This window comes from Budorcas taxicolor, chromosome 9, assembly GCF_023091745.1.
Source record: "Budorcas taxicolor isolate Tak-1 chromosome 9, Takin1.1, whole genome shotgun sequence".
In the NCBI taxonomy this organism is placed as follows: domain Eukaryota; kingdom Metazoa; phylum Chordata; class Mammalia; order Artiodactyla; family Bovidae; genus Budorcas; species Budorcas taxicolor.
In genome coordinates this window covers 87,480,324-87,492,409 of record NC_068918.1, presented here as the reverse complement: position 1 = coordinate 87,492,409, position 12,086 = coordinate 87,480,324, and the positions used below count along the sequence as shown (strand labels likewise).

The following is a 12,086-nucleotide window of genomic DNA, read 5'->3' as shown; positions in this document are numbered from 1 at the left end:
GTCCTCACTGCCTCCCCTCCCTCATTCCGCGGCAGCCGTAAAAATAGATGAGGAATTTCATTAATTGTTGCTGAGAATGCGTTTTTCTATTAATGTACGTGGAGGAAATATTTCCACTAAAGATAAAAAAATGTAGGGGAAGGAGAGTTCATTAAATGTCTCTCTGAACTGGACCGCACTTGCAGCGTGAGATGCCCTGCTTCTGAGCCCCGCCAAACACTCATTGCTCTCAGCACTCCACCACTCTGAGACCCAGCACGAGTCTGGGGGGCACTTGCGGACATGCATCCAGACCCCTCCAGACACGCAGACGCACGCGCAGAGACAAGAGAGGCTAGCGGATCACGGCTGCCCACACCTCGGTCATTCGGGACTCCCCTCCCACTCGGCAACATGTGAACGGGGGCGACATGTTGGTCCAGGAGCTGTGAGGTTTCCATGCAGACGCCCAGGATGGCAGCCCTTCCTGGGAAGGCGGCTGCGAGCCTCTTCCTGCCACTGTCCACTCACCCACATCGCCCATTCCCATCAAAGGACTTGTAAGCTTTCCAGAGTTTAGGAATTTCAGAAGCACAAGTATGGCAGAGGAGAGAGTTTAGAGAGTTTCCAATGGACACGTACGCAATGCTATATTTAAAATGGATAACCAAAAAAAGACAGAACACAGATAACTCTGCTCAATGTTAAGTGGCAGCCTGGATGGGAGGGGAGTCTGGGGGGAGAATGGATGCATGCATGCGTCTGGCTGAGTCCCTTCGCTGTTCACCGGAACTATCACAACACTGTTAGTGGCTATGCCACTGTGCTGTTCGGTCACGAAGTCGTGGCCGGCTCTTTGCGACTCGATGGATCGCAGCACGTCAGCCCTCCCTGGCCCTCACTGTCTCCCGGAGTTGGCCCAAATTCATGCCCATTGAGTCGGTGATGCCACCCGACCATCTCCTCCTCTTTCCTTAAACGACTATACTCTAATACAAAATAAACAGGCAGCACAGGGGGCTGAGACCCAGGCCGCCAGCACAGAGCATTCCGGTGGAGCAGCGGTGGGGACCCCTGCCCCTGCAGGGCCACGTGACATCAGGCAGCCCTCCCAGGTCATCACGAAACAGGAGCCGCAAACCACTGGTTTATCTCCTGTTCCCAGATGGAAGGCAAGAGAAAACTTACACGAAACTCCTTACAACAAAACAGCGCTCTTTTTTTACAGGAAGCTGTTTTTTAACTGCACATAAAAGAAAAATCAATGGCCTCCTTAAAAGTAGATGGTACACTATCGTAGCTACTGAAACTTTTATCCCAAAGGTCTTCTTTCATTTGCTAATTTGCGAAATATGAATTACATCCTCAACGATTACAGCTGCCAAAATGTCTGACTTCCCAACAAGAATAAAATCAGTAATGTTAAAATTCAAAAAAAGAAAACCAAAGTTGACATTTTAGTATGATGGTAGGCAAGTAGCTCAGACAGTAAAGAATCTGCCTGCAGTGCAGGAAACTCGGGTTCAACCCCTGGGTCAAGAAGATTCCCTGGAGAAGAGAATGGCAACCCAATCCAGTATTCTTGTCTGGAGAATCCCACGGACGGAGGAGCCTGGCGGGCTACAGTCCATGGGGTAGCAGAGTCAGACATGACTGAGTGACTAACACCTTCTTTCACTTCCAGGCAAAGGTGAAGGCTACTTCTTTGCTCGGGCATTTATTACAAGCCTCCTTGTGCAAAATCTGCCCTGGTAACTCAGGGAGGGCCTACTTATTGCTAAACTTAGGACCTGAAATGGTTCCACACACCACTGATACAGCACCCGGTGCGCGGCAGGTGCTGCGAACACGGGCAGCCTTCGTCCGAAACAGGCTTCGTGGGCCTCCGGCTCTGGCTGGCCGACCTGCACACCAGCTCCTACCTTGTACGCCAGTGCTCACTTACCATGCTCACGCCCCGCTTACAGTGAAACGTGATCAGTGAGGTGTAGTTGAAATGCCGGTCCGCCAAGCAAGGGGTGCTGCTTTCAAAGTTCAAGTAAACTTCGTTGGCTATGGGGTTGAGGATCGGAGGTCCTGCCACTCGGCCAATATCCTGAACAAAGAGAAAGCAGACGACGTTTCGGGAAGGTAATTGTTCCCCAGGTTAGAGCAGTAAGGACTGACAGAGAAGTTACAAAAACTGCACGTCCTCAGTTTTGAGGACAAGTAGCACCTAAAGAAACCCTGTGACCAGCGGCTCACCTGAAAAGTCCTGACAGTGAGGCACAAAAAAAGAGCCTCGCTTGGCCAGTGGGCGTCGGCTACATGAGCAGCAGCGGCTGTGCTTCTGCTCAGGGCTGGGCTTCCCTGGGGCTCACATGGTAAAGAACCTGCCTGCCATGCAGGAGACCCGGGTTCAACCCCTGGGTGGGGAAGATCCCCTGGAGGAGGGCATGGCAACTCACATCCAGTATCCTTTCCTGGAGAACCCCATGGACAGAGGAGCCTAGAGGCTACAGTCCGTGGGGTCGCAGAGTCGGACACCACTGAGTGACTAACACTTGACTAAGGGACAAATTTATCACCAAGGCATCTACTCAGGGTCCACTTTCAAAGATTCTAGGCAACAGGAGTCAGGTCACAGTGGGAAAGCTGCTCCGTCCCTTGACCTGCTGGCTGGAGGCAGAACACACACGGCTGCCCCGTCTCCTCAGCGGCGCTGAGGCATGTCCTCGGGGGGCACACAGCACACACTCACACCCCCACCACCTTCTGCGGCTTCGCTCAGCCCCTGGCACACACCGGCTGCTCAGCCAGTGTTTTTGAGCAAATAGGCACAAAAATGAAAGAAATGTGATTGGCCAGGAATGGTGTGTATGTATGTGTGTGTGTGTTAGAGATGAGTGTGCGTGTGAGATAAGTGCATATGTGAGACGAGTGTGTGTGTGTGGGTGAGATGAGTACAATGTGTGTGTGAGATGTGTGTGTGTGATGAGTGTGTGTATTTGGCAAGTGTGTGTGAAATGAGCAAATATGTGAGATGAGTGCATATGTGAGATGAATGTGTGTGTGTGACAGGTGTGTGTGAGAGAGATGTGTATATGGTAAGTGTGTGAGAGATGAGTATGTATGTCAGATGTGTGTGTATCCAATGCGTGAGAGTGTGTATGTCAGATGTGTGTATCCGATGCGTGAGAGATGAGTGTGTACGTCAGATGTGTGTGTATCCGATGCGTGAGAGATGAGTGTGTGTGTGTGGTGTGAGAGATGAGTGTGTGTGAGAAAAGTGTGTATGTGGTGTGTGAGATGAGTGTGCGGTGTGTGTGACATGAGTGTGTGTGTCCGGTGTGTGAGATGAGTGTGTGTGTGAGATGTGTGAGATGTGTGTGTGTGGTGTGAGAAATGAGTGTGTGTGAGATGTGTGTGAGATGAGTGTGTGTTTGAGATGAGTGTGTGTGGTGTGTGAGAGATGAGTGTGTGTGCAGGTGTATGTGAGATGAGTGTGTGTGCAGTGTGTGAGATGTGCGAGATGAGTGTGTGTATGTGGTGTGTGAGATGAGTGTGAGGTGTGTGAGATGAGTGTGTGTGCGGTGTGTGAGATGTGTGTGTGTGTGAGATGAGTGTGTGTGGTGTGAGAGATGAGTGTGTGTGAGGTGTGTGTGTGTGAGAGAAATGAGTGTGGTGTGTGTGTGTGAGATGTGTATGTGGAGAGAGATGAGTGTGTGTATGTGGTGTGTGAGATGAGTGTGAGGTGTGTGAGATTAGTGTGTGTGCGGTGTGTGAGAGATGTGTGTGTGTGTGTGAGATGAGTGTGTGCGGTGTGAGAGATGAGTGTGTGTGTGTGAGGTGTGTGTGTGAGAGAAATGAGTGTGGTGTGTGTGTGTGAGATGTGTATGTGGAGAGAGATGAGTGTGTGTATGTGGTGTGTGAGATGAGTGTGAGGTGTGTGAGATTAGTGTGTGTGCGGTGTGTGAGAGGTGTGTGTGTGTGAGATGAGTGTGTGTGTGCGGTGTGTGTGAGATGAGTGTGTGTTTGAGATGAGTGTGTGTGGTGTGTGTGAGATGAGTGTGTGTGCGGTGTGTGAGAGATGTGTGTGTGTGTGTGAGATGAGTGTGTGCGGTATGAGAGATGAGTGTGTGTGTGAGGTGTGTGTGTGTGAGAGAGATGAGTGTGGTGTGTGTGTGTGAAATGAGTATGTGTATGTGGAGAGAGATGAGTGTGTGTATGTGGTGTGTGAGATGAGTGTGAGGTGTGTGAGATGAGTGTGTGTGTGAGGTGTGTGTGTGAGAGAGATGAGTGTGAGGTGTGTGTGAGATGAGTGTGTGTATGTGGTGAGAGATGAATGTGTGTGGTGTGTGAGAGATGAGTGTGTGAGTGTGTGAATGAAGCCACACAACACGCTCTGTTCACCATGCTGGGGCCACGATGACACACCACCCTCTCTGGTTAGAGAACTGCCTCTATTATTTTTAAACCTGGAAGAAGGTAGCCACAGAGAAGACGGCTCCCCGGCTACCGCCGGGAAGGCTGACCACAAGCACTTCCTGCCAACACCAATTGTCCAGGCCCCGCGCTTGTCACACAGCCACGCTCTGGTCAAGCTCACATCACGGCCAACGTCCCCAACCACTGCCCATGTCTCTCCCCACCCGCACCACCGGTAACGTCCATCCATTACAAGGACATCTAGGTCCCTCGGGACCGGACCCACAGTTAAAGCAAGTGAGAAACAGACCACTCCTGGGGCGCATCTCATTTCAAATAACAACGCTGAGAACTGGACAAAACGTGACCATAACTCGTGAAGGCAATGCCTGGAGGCCCAAACCTACGCTGGGAAATGCTGGCGTACACCGAAGCTTTCAGGGCAGAATGCTCAGTTATTAGCCAACTGGCTCACGCCCTTAACTATAAACTCATTTACCAAAGAACATGCTTGTATTTCACAAGCTTTTAATGACCCAAGACCCGCACTCAAGCAGACACTGAGCTCCATCAACATCCTTGGGGACTTGTGACCTGATAACAAAAATGCCACAGCTCCACACACGTGTTCACATTTTCTTCCGTAATTTCTATCACAACAAGTGACAGCTCAATGCACAAACCCTCACGTTCCTCTTCCCCTGGCGGACCCAGAATCACAGAGTCCCAGCTCACTTCCCCGTTCGTTCTGCCTGAAGACTCTCCACCAACAGCAAGACACACGACAACATGCCAGGGGCGGGGCGGGGGGGGGCTGTTGAAACACCCTATGGGACGGCCTCTGCCCTCGGGCCCCATACTCACTATCGGGGGGCCGTCCACAGGAACCTTGCACACAGCGGTGCCGGCGGGGCAGGGCACCCCGTGCATGGGGTTGAGAGGCTGGCAGATGTTGATGTAGAAGTCAGGGCTGGTGTCTGAGCGGTCGTCCTCACTCTCATCGTACGCTTCGTAACCCGCGGTGCGGTGGATGAGTGGGGACAGGTCGATGAGGGAGCTGCCGTTCCTCACGGAGCACTCGGTCTATCAGACGGGAAACACGCCTCTATGTTGGCATCTACGACAACTGAGCTCCTGACCACTGACCAGCGGTCAACGCAAGGATTTAGGCTGAACGGGAAATGCGCTAAAGGAGGATCAACCCCACCCCCACCCCCGCCACGTGCTTTGCTTTATTCAGCGTCAGGCACTCTGAATCAAGCATTATCGGGGCCACAGGAGTGAATGAGAAGCAGGTGGGGGTGACCTGGGACCCATGAGAGAAGCAGAGGGCCCCTGGGCTGGGCGGGCCGGGCCGCCCCGGGACTCACCGTCTGCTCGCAGGCCAGGGGCGTGTGCCAGGAGAAGAAAAGCGTGCACGTGCGCTTGTCCAGGGAGATCAGCATGGGCCTGTTGGTGGGCCCGGCCTCGGGCCTGCACACGAAGCTGATGACGCTCTTGTAGCTCAGGCCGGTCTTGGAGGGGCAGGGGGAGCCGTTCTCGTACACCAGTTGCAAGACCTGGTCCACGTAGGTCAGCCTCTTGCTCGCCTTGCCCACGCTGATCCTGGTCTGCCCGAAGCAGGCCCCTGTGCCCAGCACAGAGCCGGTGGGAAGGACACACAGTCAGGGGCCCAAAGCACTTGCTTCCTGCAGACCCAGATGCTGCGAGCCACAGCTGGCACTCCTGGGGGTGCTACCCAATTTCAACAGATGCACGTCTAATACTTCACCCCATGGTTACAAATCACCCCCTCACGGCCCCCGCCCCAACCCCAAGAGGGTTGCTGCCGATGAAGGCGTGTGATCTCTTCACCAGAGAGGGGCATGGAGGGCAGGCCGCACTCACCCACGCCAGAGGCGCAGTTCTCGTTGTCCCCGCACACACTGAGGAAGACTAGCCCCTTCTCGCTGTAGGCGGCGGTGAAGCCGGCCCGGCCGCTCAGAGAGTTCAGGTCAAACAGGTGTCCTGCACGGGGTGGGCAGGGGGACACAGTGACCCCCTCAACTGCCTGCTCAGACACAGATCCCACGGGCCATCTGGCCCCGGATTCCTCGTGATAAATCTTCCCCCTTCACCGGCCCAGCCCTGAGAACCTTCCTGACCCACTAGAGAGTATTGGGGGGGGGGGGTGGGGCGTCCTCCTGGGGCTGGGCCTCAGCAGCCCCTGTGATTTGGGGTGGGGGGAAGTTGGGGAGGCCCCGACAGCACTTCCAGCTGCCAGAGAAGCACCCTGCAGCCTCCCAGGTCCCCAGCGCTGAGACTGAGCAGTTTCCTGGGTGTCCCCCCGCCCCGCCCCCTGCCCAGATTAACGCTGAAAAGGAACAGGAGATCGACTCCAGCTCCACAAGCCAAGAGCCAGGGATCGACAGCCCCAGAAACAGGGGCAGTGGGAACACAGGTCTCAGGGGGACAGGCGGTCTCTTCCACTGAAGGGGACTCCCCATTTGACAGCAGCCCGCAGAGCCGGCACAAAAGGCCAGCGTCCACCTCCAGACAGGACCCTGTCTGCTTCTCAACCTCATCCGGGGCCTCTCATCATGCTGGGGGCCGGGGCGGGAGGTGCGGATCCCTCACTGCAGGGGTGGGGCGGGGCATGGGAGGTCGGTGGGGGGGGTCCCTCACCGCGGGGGTGGGGTCGAGGAGGCTGGCAGGGTCCCTCACTGCGGGGACGGGGCAGGGGAGGCCGGCGGGTCCCTCACCGCGGGGGCGGGTCCCTCACCGCGGGGGCGGGTCCCTCACCGCGGGGACAGGGCTGGGGAGGCCGGCGGGGTCCCTCACTCACCCGTGGCAGGGTTGGTGACCTGGCAGTCGTCGTGCACGTTGCTCTTCACCGGGCAGGCGGCGGCCGTGGGCCAGGAGAAGGTGTACTCGCAGTCCTCCACCGCGCTGATGAACATGGGCCTGGAGTTCTAAAAACAAGCAAAAACAAAGATGGCTGCCGACGGGCCGCAGGGAACAGCACCGACACCGTCAACAGAAGCTCCCCTGCGCCGCCTGTGACTCGTCCGTCCCGGGGTCTTCGTGGGACAGGGGCAGGTTCAGAAGAGGCAAGAGGTCAGCGTCTGCTCCTGAGATGCCCCTGAGGGCCCTGACACACACAGGACGAGACGAGGCCTGAGATCCACGCGGGGGCCAGGGGCATGTCCCTGCAGCCAAGCAGTGAGATGGGGCGCGAGGGGCCGGGAAGGCAAATGAATGAGGAAACCAGAGGTCATGTCCTGAAAACCGGAACTGAAGTTTGTTACAGGGGACAAAAGGGGAAGTGCCGCCAGGAGGACTAGTGATACCTGTGAACTCACTGACCCCTGCACTGCTCGGGCGAGGAGACTCCCCGCTTTTCGGACGTGCCTCATCCACATGGCTCAGGCCAGACTGGTGCAGCAGGACCCTTCTCCCCAGATAACCCAGACCAAGGCACCCACGTACAGAGTCCTCAGGAGCCCCTCAACTGTCCTGCTAAGCCATAAGCCTCTCTGCTCAGTCACACAGGGAGTCTATGGGGGCCCAGGGTGTCTGCACCCCAGCAGCTTGGGGGTCCAGGCTCAGCCTTGCATGGTCTCCCAAGGAGAACCTCAGCATCCACCCCGTCCAGAGGGGCAGGCCTCAGGCCCCCAGGCGCCTCTCCCTGGGGCTCCCTCACACGCAGCTGGATGGTGACACTGAGTGGGCTAGTTCAGCCTGTCCTCATGGCCCGTAGCCACAACCCACATCTCCCACAAAAGCACCTTCATCTCCCAGATGGAAATGTCCCCATGGTAAAAAAAAAACAGTCCAAGACGACAATTAATTCTGTACCCACCTCCACACTGCACAGACTAACCCTCTGGGGAAGGGACTGCCCAGAAATGAGACAAGACGTCGGCTCTCATGCACCAACCACAAGCCAGCAACAGGGCCCGGAGCCTCAGGTCTCTCCTCTCTAACCTCATGGGAGCTCGTGGTAACAAGTGACCAGCTGAGAGGGATGAAGGGACTGGGGTGCACGGTCAGGAAACACGAGAGCTGGCTTGGAACCTGGTCTGCCCGACCTGCTGTTTTTACCCCCGAAAATGAAGGGCAGGATGGCAAATGGCAGTTCTCTCTCCAGCCTCCAGGGGGCTGAGTAAGACTTTGACGATGAGTCACAGTCGTGGCGGACTCTCTGCAACCCCTGACTGTAGCCCGCCAGTCTCCTCTGTCCATGGGATTCTCCAGGCGAGAATACTGGTGTGGGTAAGCCACTCCCTTCTCCAGGGGACCTTCCCAGTCCCGGGACTGAACCTGCAGCTCCCACACTGCAGGCAGATACTCGCCCACTAAGCCACCAGGGGAGCCCCTAACTCAGGACATTGAATTGCCAGGGTGGGCACCCGGGACCACAGGCCCAAGGCCGCACTGCCCGAGCCCCGTTAGGCTGGGTCACCCTGTGGGCTTCACCGCGCACCCGAAAGAAGTGAGACGTCAGTCCTGCTGACTCAGGACCCACGCCGGGGTGGATACAGCTGGGTCACTCACCACGTGGCTCTCACTGCACGTGAAGCGGATGGTGGTTGACTTCTTCCGAATCTGGTCTGGACACAAGTCGCCGTCTACGTACTTCAGGAGGGTCAAGCCCTGGCTCCACTGAGGACTGTCCCGCACCCTGCCCAGGTTCACAGGCTTGGGGCCGCCCAGCAGACACACAGCTGCCTCCGGAGGGCATGGATCTGCAGCACAGGCAGAGACGATTAAGAGCGACCACCGGCCGCTTTCCAGACTGGACTCACAAGGCACCTAATGTCCGTCACGTGACACATTTGACTCTAACGATCACTCCAAAATACCAGTGATTCCCATCATTTAAGTCAGATGCTGATGACGCCACGAGCTCTCAGAGCATGAAACTATTTTACCACAGATGGACTGGGGGAGTGGGGGGGTTAGATGTGGAGAGTCAGGAGAATTCAAGACAGGATGGCCTCAATTTTTCTGACCCCCAAACAGGATGAAGCTGAGAATACCCAGACTGAGCCCATGGGACGTTGCAAATGACCTATGTTCACGTGCTATCTTTATTTCAGAAGTCACCAAGAACTGCGCCAACTTCCCATTCTTGGAAATGTCCGAGTCACCTGCCCTGGGGAAAGAACAGGTGGGCCCCACTTCATGGACTGAGAGTGTGGGTCACCAGGCTGGCCAGCACACAAAACAAAGGGAAGTGGGCCGTGCCCACACAGCATGCAGCAGAGAAAAATCACTCAAGATGTGAGTGGGGCTGCATAGACCTGCCAGGGAGACAGAACAAGCTCCGTCTTCAGGATCCCAGCAGGCCGAGGCGGGCCTCGGGGTCTCTCTGGGTTGCTGCTCCTGGTACCCTGGGTCCAACCAGCTCTCACCTCATCACTGGCCCCAAGGGTCTGGGTGCATCGTATCAGGACCCCCACCCGCTTTACTATCAGTAAATACAAAGGGTTGTGCCCACACAGCCATTCCCTGTCTTCCAATCTCCTGGCCTGGCCTCAGCCACCACCGTGATTACCCACTACCTCCATCTCTTGGCACTTCAAACAGGTCCTCACACTCCCAGCACGCCTTCAGCACTGACTTACCCTGGACCACACCAGGGCCTGGTCATCAAGACCCGCAAGTCCTCCTTCCACTTCCAGGCTAATGTGTCCCGACTCCCATGTCGGAGTGATGTGACTTCGAAGAATCCGTCCTGACTCCCTCTCTCCCCCGCCAAACTCCCTACGAGCCACGAGCCGCCGCGCCCCCCACTCACCCGAGCCAGCCTGCGGGGACAGAGACTTGCACACGTTGATGAGATAGTGCTCGGTGGACCCCGTGCCCGTGACGGCCTCCCAGTTGTCGCTGTACCTCGACAGGGACGAGAGGTCATAGGTGTTCCCATCCTCGTTTCTGCAGGGAAAGAAAAAGTGCCACGGTGAGGTGCAGCCAGATTCTGACTCGGTCTTGAGCACCCCGGCTGGAAAGGCTCAGTGCACAAGAGTGTACTTCTGACACCCCAGGGCAACAGACCCTACCAGAGGCTGGACTTGACCCCTGGGGTCTCCCAGCTCCAGGCGGAATCAGCAACAACACAGCCTGAGCTCAAGAAACGCCAAGCCTTGGTGCAACGAAATTATGTACTCAACAACAATAGAAAAGAGCAAAGCATAAGTGTGTGCCCTGCTCAGGGCGGTGAGGAGACGGGTGAACAGACGGCTGAGACACGCAGCTCCCAGGGCATCCTGGCCAAGCCACCTGCTGTCCAAGCCGGAGGCCCCCAGCAGTCCCCGAAGTAAATTGGGCTGGCGTTGACCTCCTCGGGGGAAGTTTTACTTCCTGCACAAACCCCAGGCAGGGACAGGTACCGAGAGCCAGGCCTCTGTCAGGTGCAGAGTCAAGGCTGAGAAAGACACACAGTCTGCCCATGGGGTCCAAGTCAGGTGGAGACGCAGGACAGCTAGAGACACTACTTAACCCGAGGAGACCAGAGTCAGCCATTTGTTCACAAACTACACACCAGAGGGGGTGGTGCTGTGTTGATGGAAACGGATAAAAATCGCCCATCCTATGAAGTCTGAAGAGGCCACGGGTAATTTTTTTTTTTTTAATGTACAGTATAACAGATGGTAATCAGAGTGAAGAGAAAAAATAAGGCAGGGAAGGGAATATGATGTTTGAGAGGGGAAAGAGAAAGTGAAATTTTTAGACAGTGGCCAGAGAAGGCCTTTCTGAGAAGGCCATCTCTGAATAAGCTCAGGATGATGCGGAAGAGCCTGCCCCACAGGCAACCGGGCAGAGGGAGCAGAGGGAATCAGAGGCCTGGGGCACAGAACGCCAGGGTGTCCACAGGAAAACACGGGGCCCCGTGTGGCCGGGGCAGAGCAGACAGGAGCCGTGGCACAGTGGGGGCTGAGGCTGGCAGCAGGGCGGGGGGTGTTCCAGCCCCCACCAGCCGACTTCAGCTGGTAGCTCCAAGCAACACGGGGGCTTCATCGCATCGCGGGGTCGTGACAAGATAGGCCTGGGCTGACTGACAATCTCCCAGGCCCACTCTGGTCTACGGCCATACCACTCTGAACACACACTTGGTCTCGTCTAATACGACCTCTAACCCCTGTTGCAGGGCCAGTCCACCATGGCCAGGGGATCACTGAGGGACCGCTGCACCCATGCAGGGGGAGACGGGGATGGTCTAAACCGGGGTGGGGGGAGGGCGGTGCTGCTTCTGGAAGACAGAACTCTAGGTACTTTGAAAGTTGAGGGACCATTAATGGGATGAAAGTGAAAGAATGGGGCAGGCATTAATATCTGCATCTGTGGGAGACACAGACACTTGCAGAAGCTGATCCTCGAGAGCTTCATATAACGGATATTTACTGTAAATGGTTAAAGACCTAAAAGAAGAAACTGCAACTATAATAAAAGAAGGGGGGCGGAGTGGAGAGAAGAAATGATGAAACGGAGGAAGAAATGAGAAAGAGTACCAAACAGAACTCAGTCACGAAAATTAAAAAGACGACAGACAGGTAGAAGAGCAAATCGAATCAGCTGATGAGAGAATCAGTTAATGGGAAACAGATCTAAGGAAACAGAATGCAGTACAAAAACAGATTAAAAAAACATTCAAAATATACGGTGCATACAACAGGCAAAGTTTAAGATATGATTAATAAAAGGCCCAGAACAAAAGG

General features: G+C 55.5%; 1 protein-coding gene across 1 annotated transcript in view; it reads right to left on the bottom strand.

Annotated features, from left to right (window-relative positions):
* IGF2R (insulin like growth factor 2 receptor) overlaps positions 1-12,086 on the bottom strand; it is a 102,683-nt gene that overhangs the window by 16,255 nt on the left and 74,342 nt on the right. The window contains exons 30-36 of the mRNA XM_052645461.1: positions 10,169-10,305; positions 8,923-9,113; positions 7,211-7,337; positions 6,274-6,393; positions 5,757-6,013; positions 5,251-5,469; positions 1,925-2,074 (exon numbers count right to left, since the gene is read on the bottom strand). Of these exons, the coding sequence (XP_052501421.1) occupies positions 1,925-2,074; positions 5,251-5,469; positions 5,757-6,013; positions 6,274-6,393; positions 7,211-7,337; positions 8,923-9,113; positions 10,169-10,305 (1,201 nt within the window). The remainder of the gene's footprint in view (positions 1-1,924; positions 2,075-5,250; positions 5,470-5,756; positions 6,014-6,273; positions 6,394-7,210; positions 7,338-8,922; positions 9,114-10,168; positions 10,306-12,086) is intronic.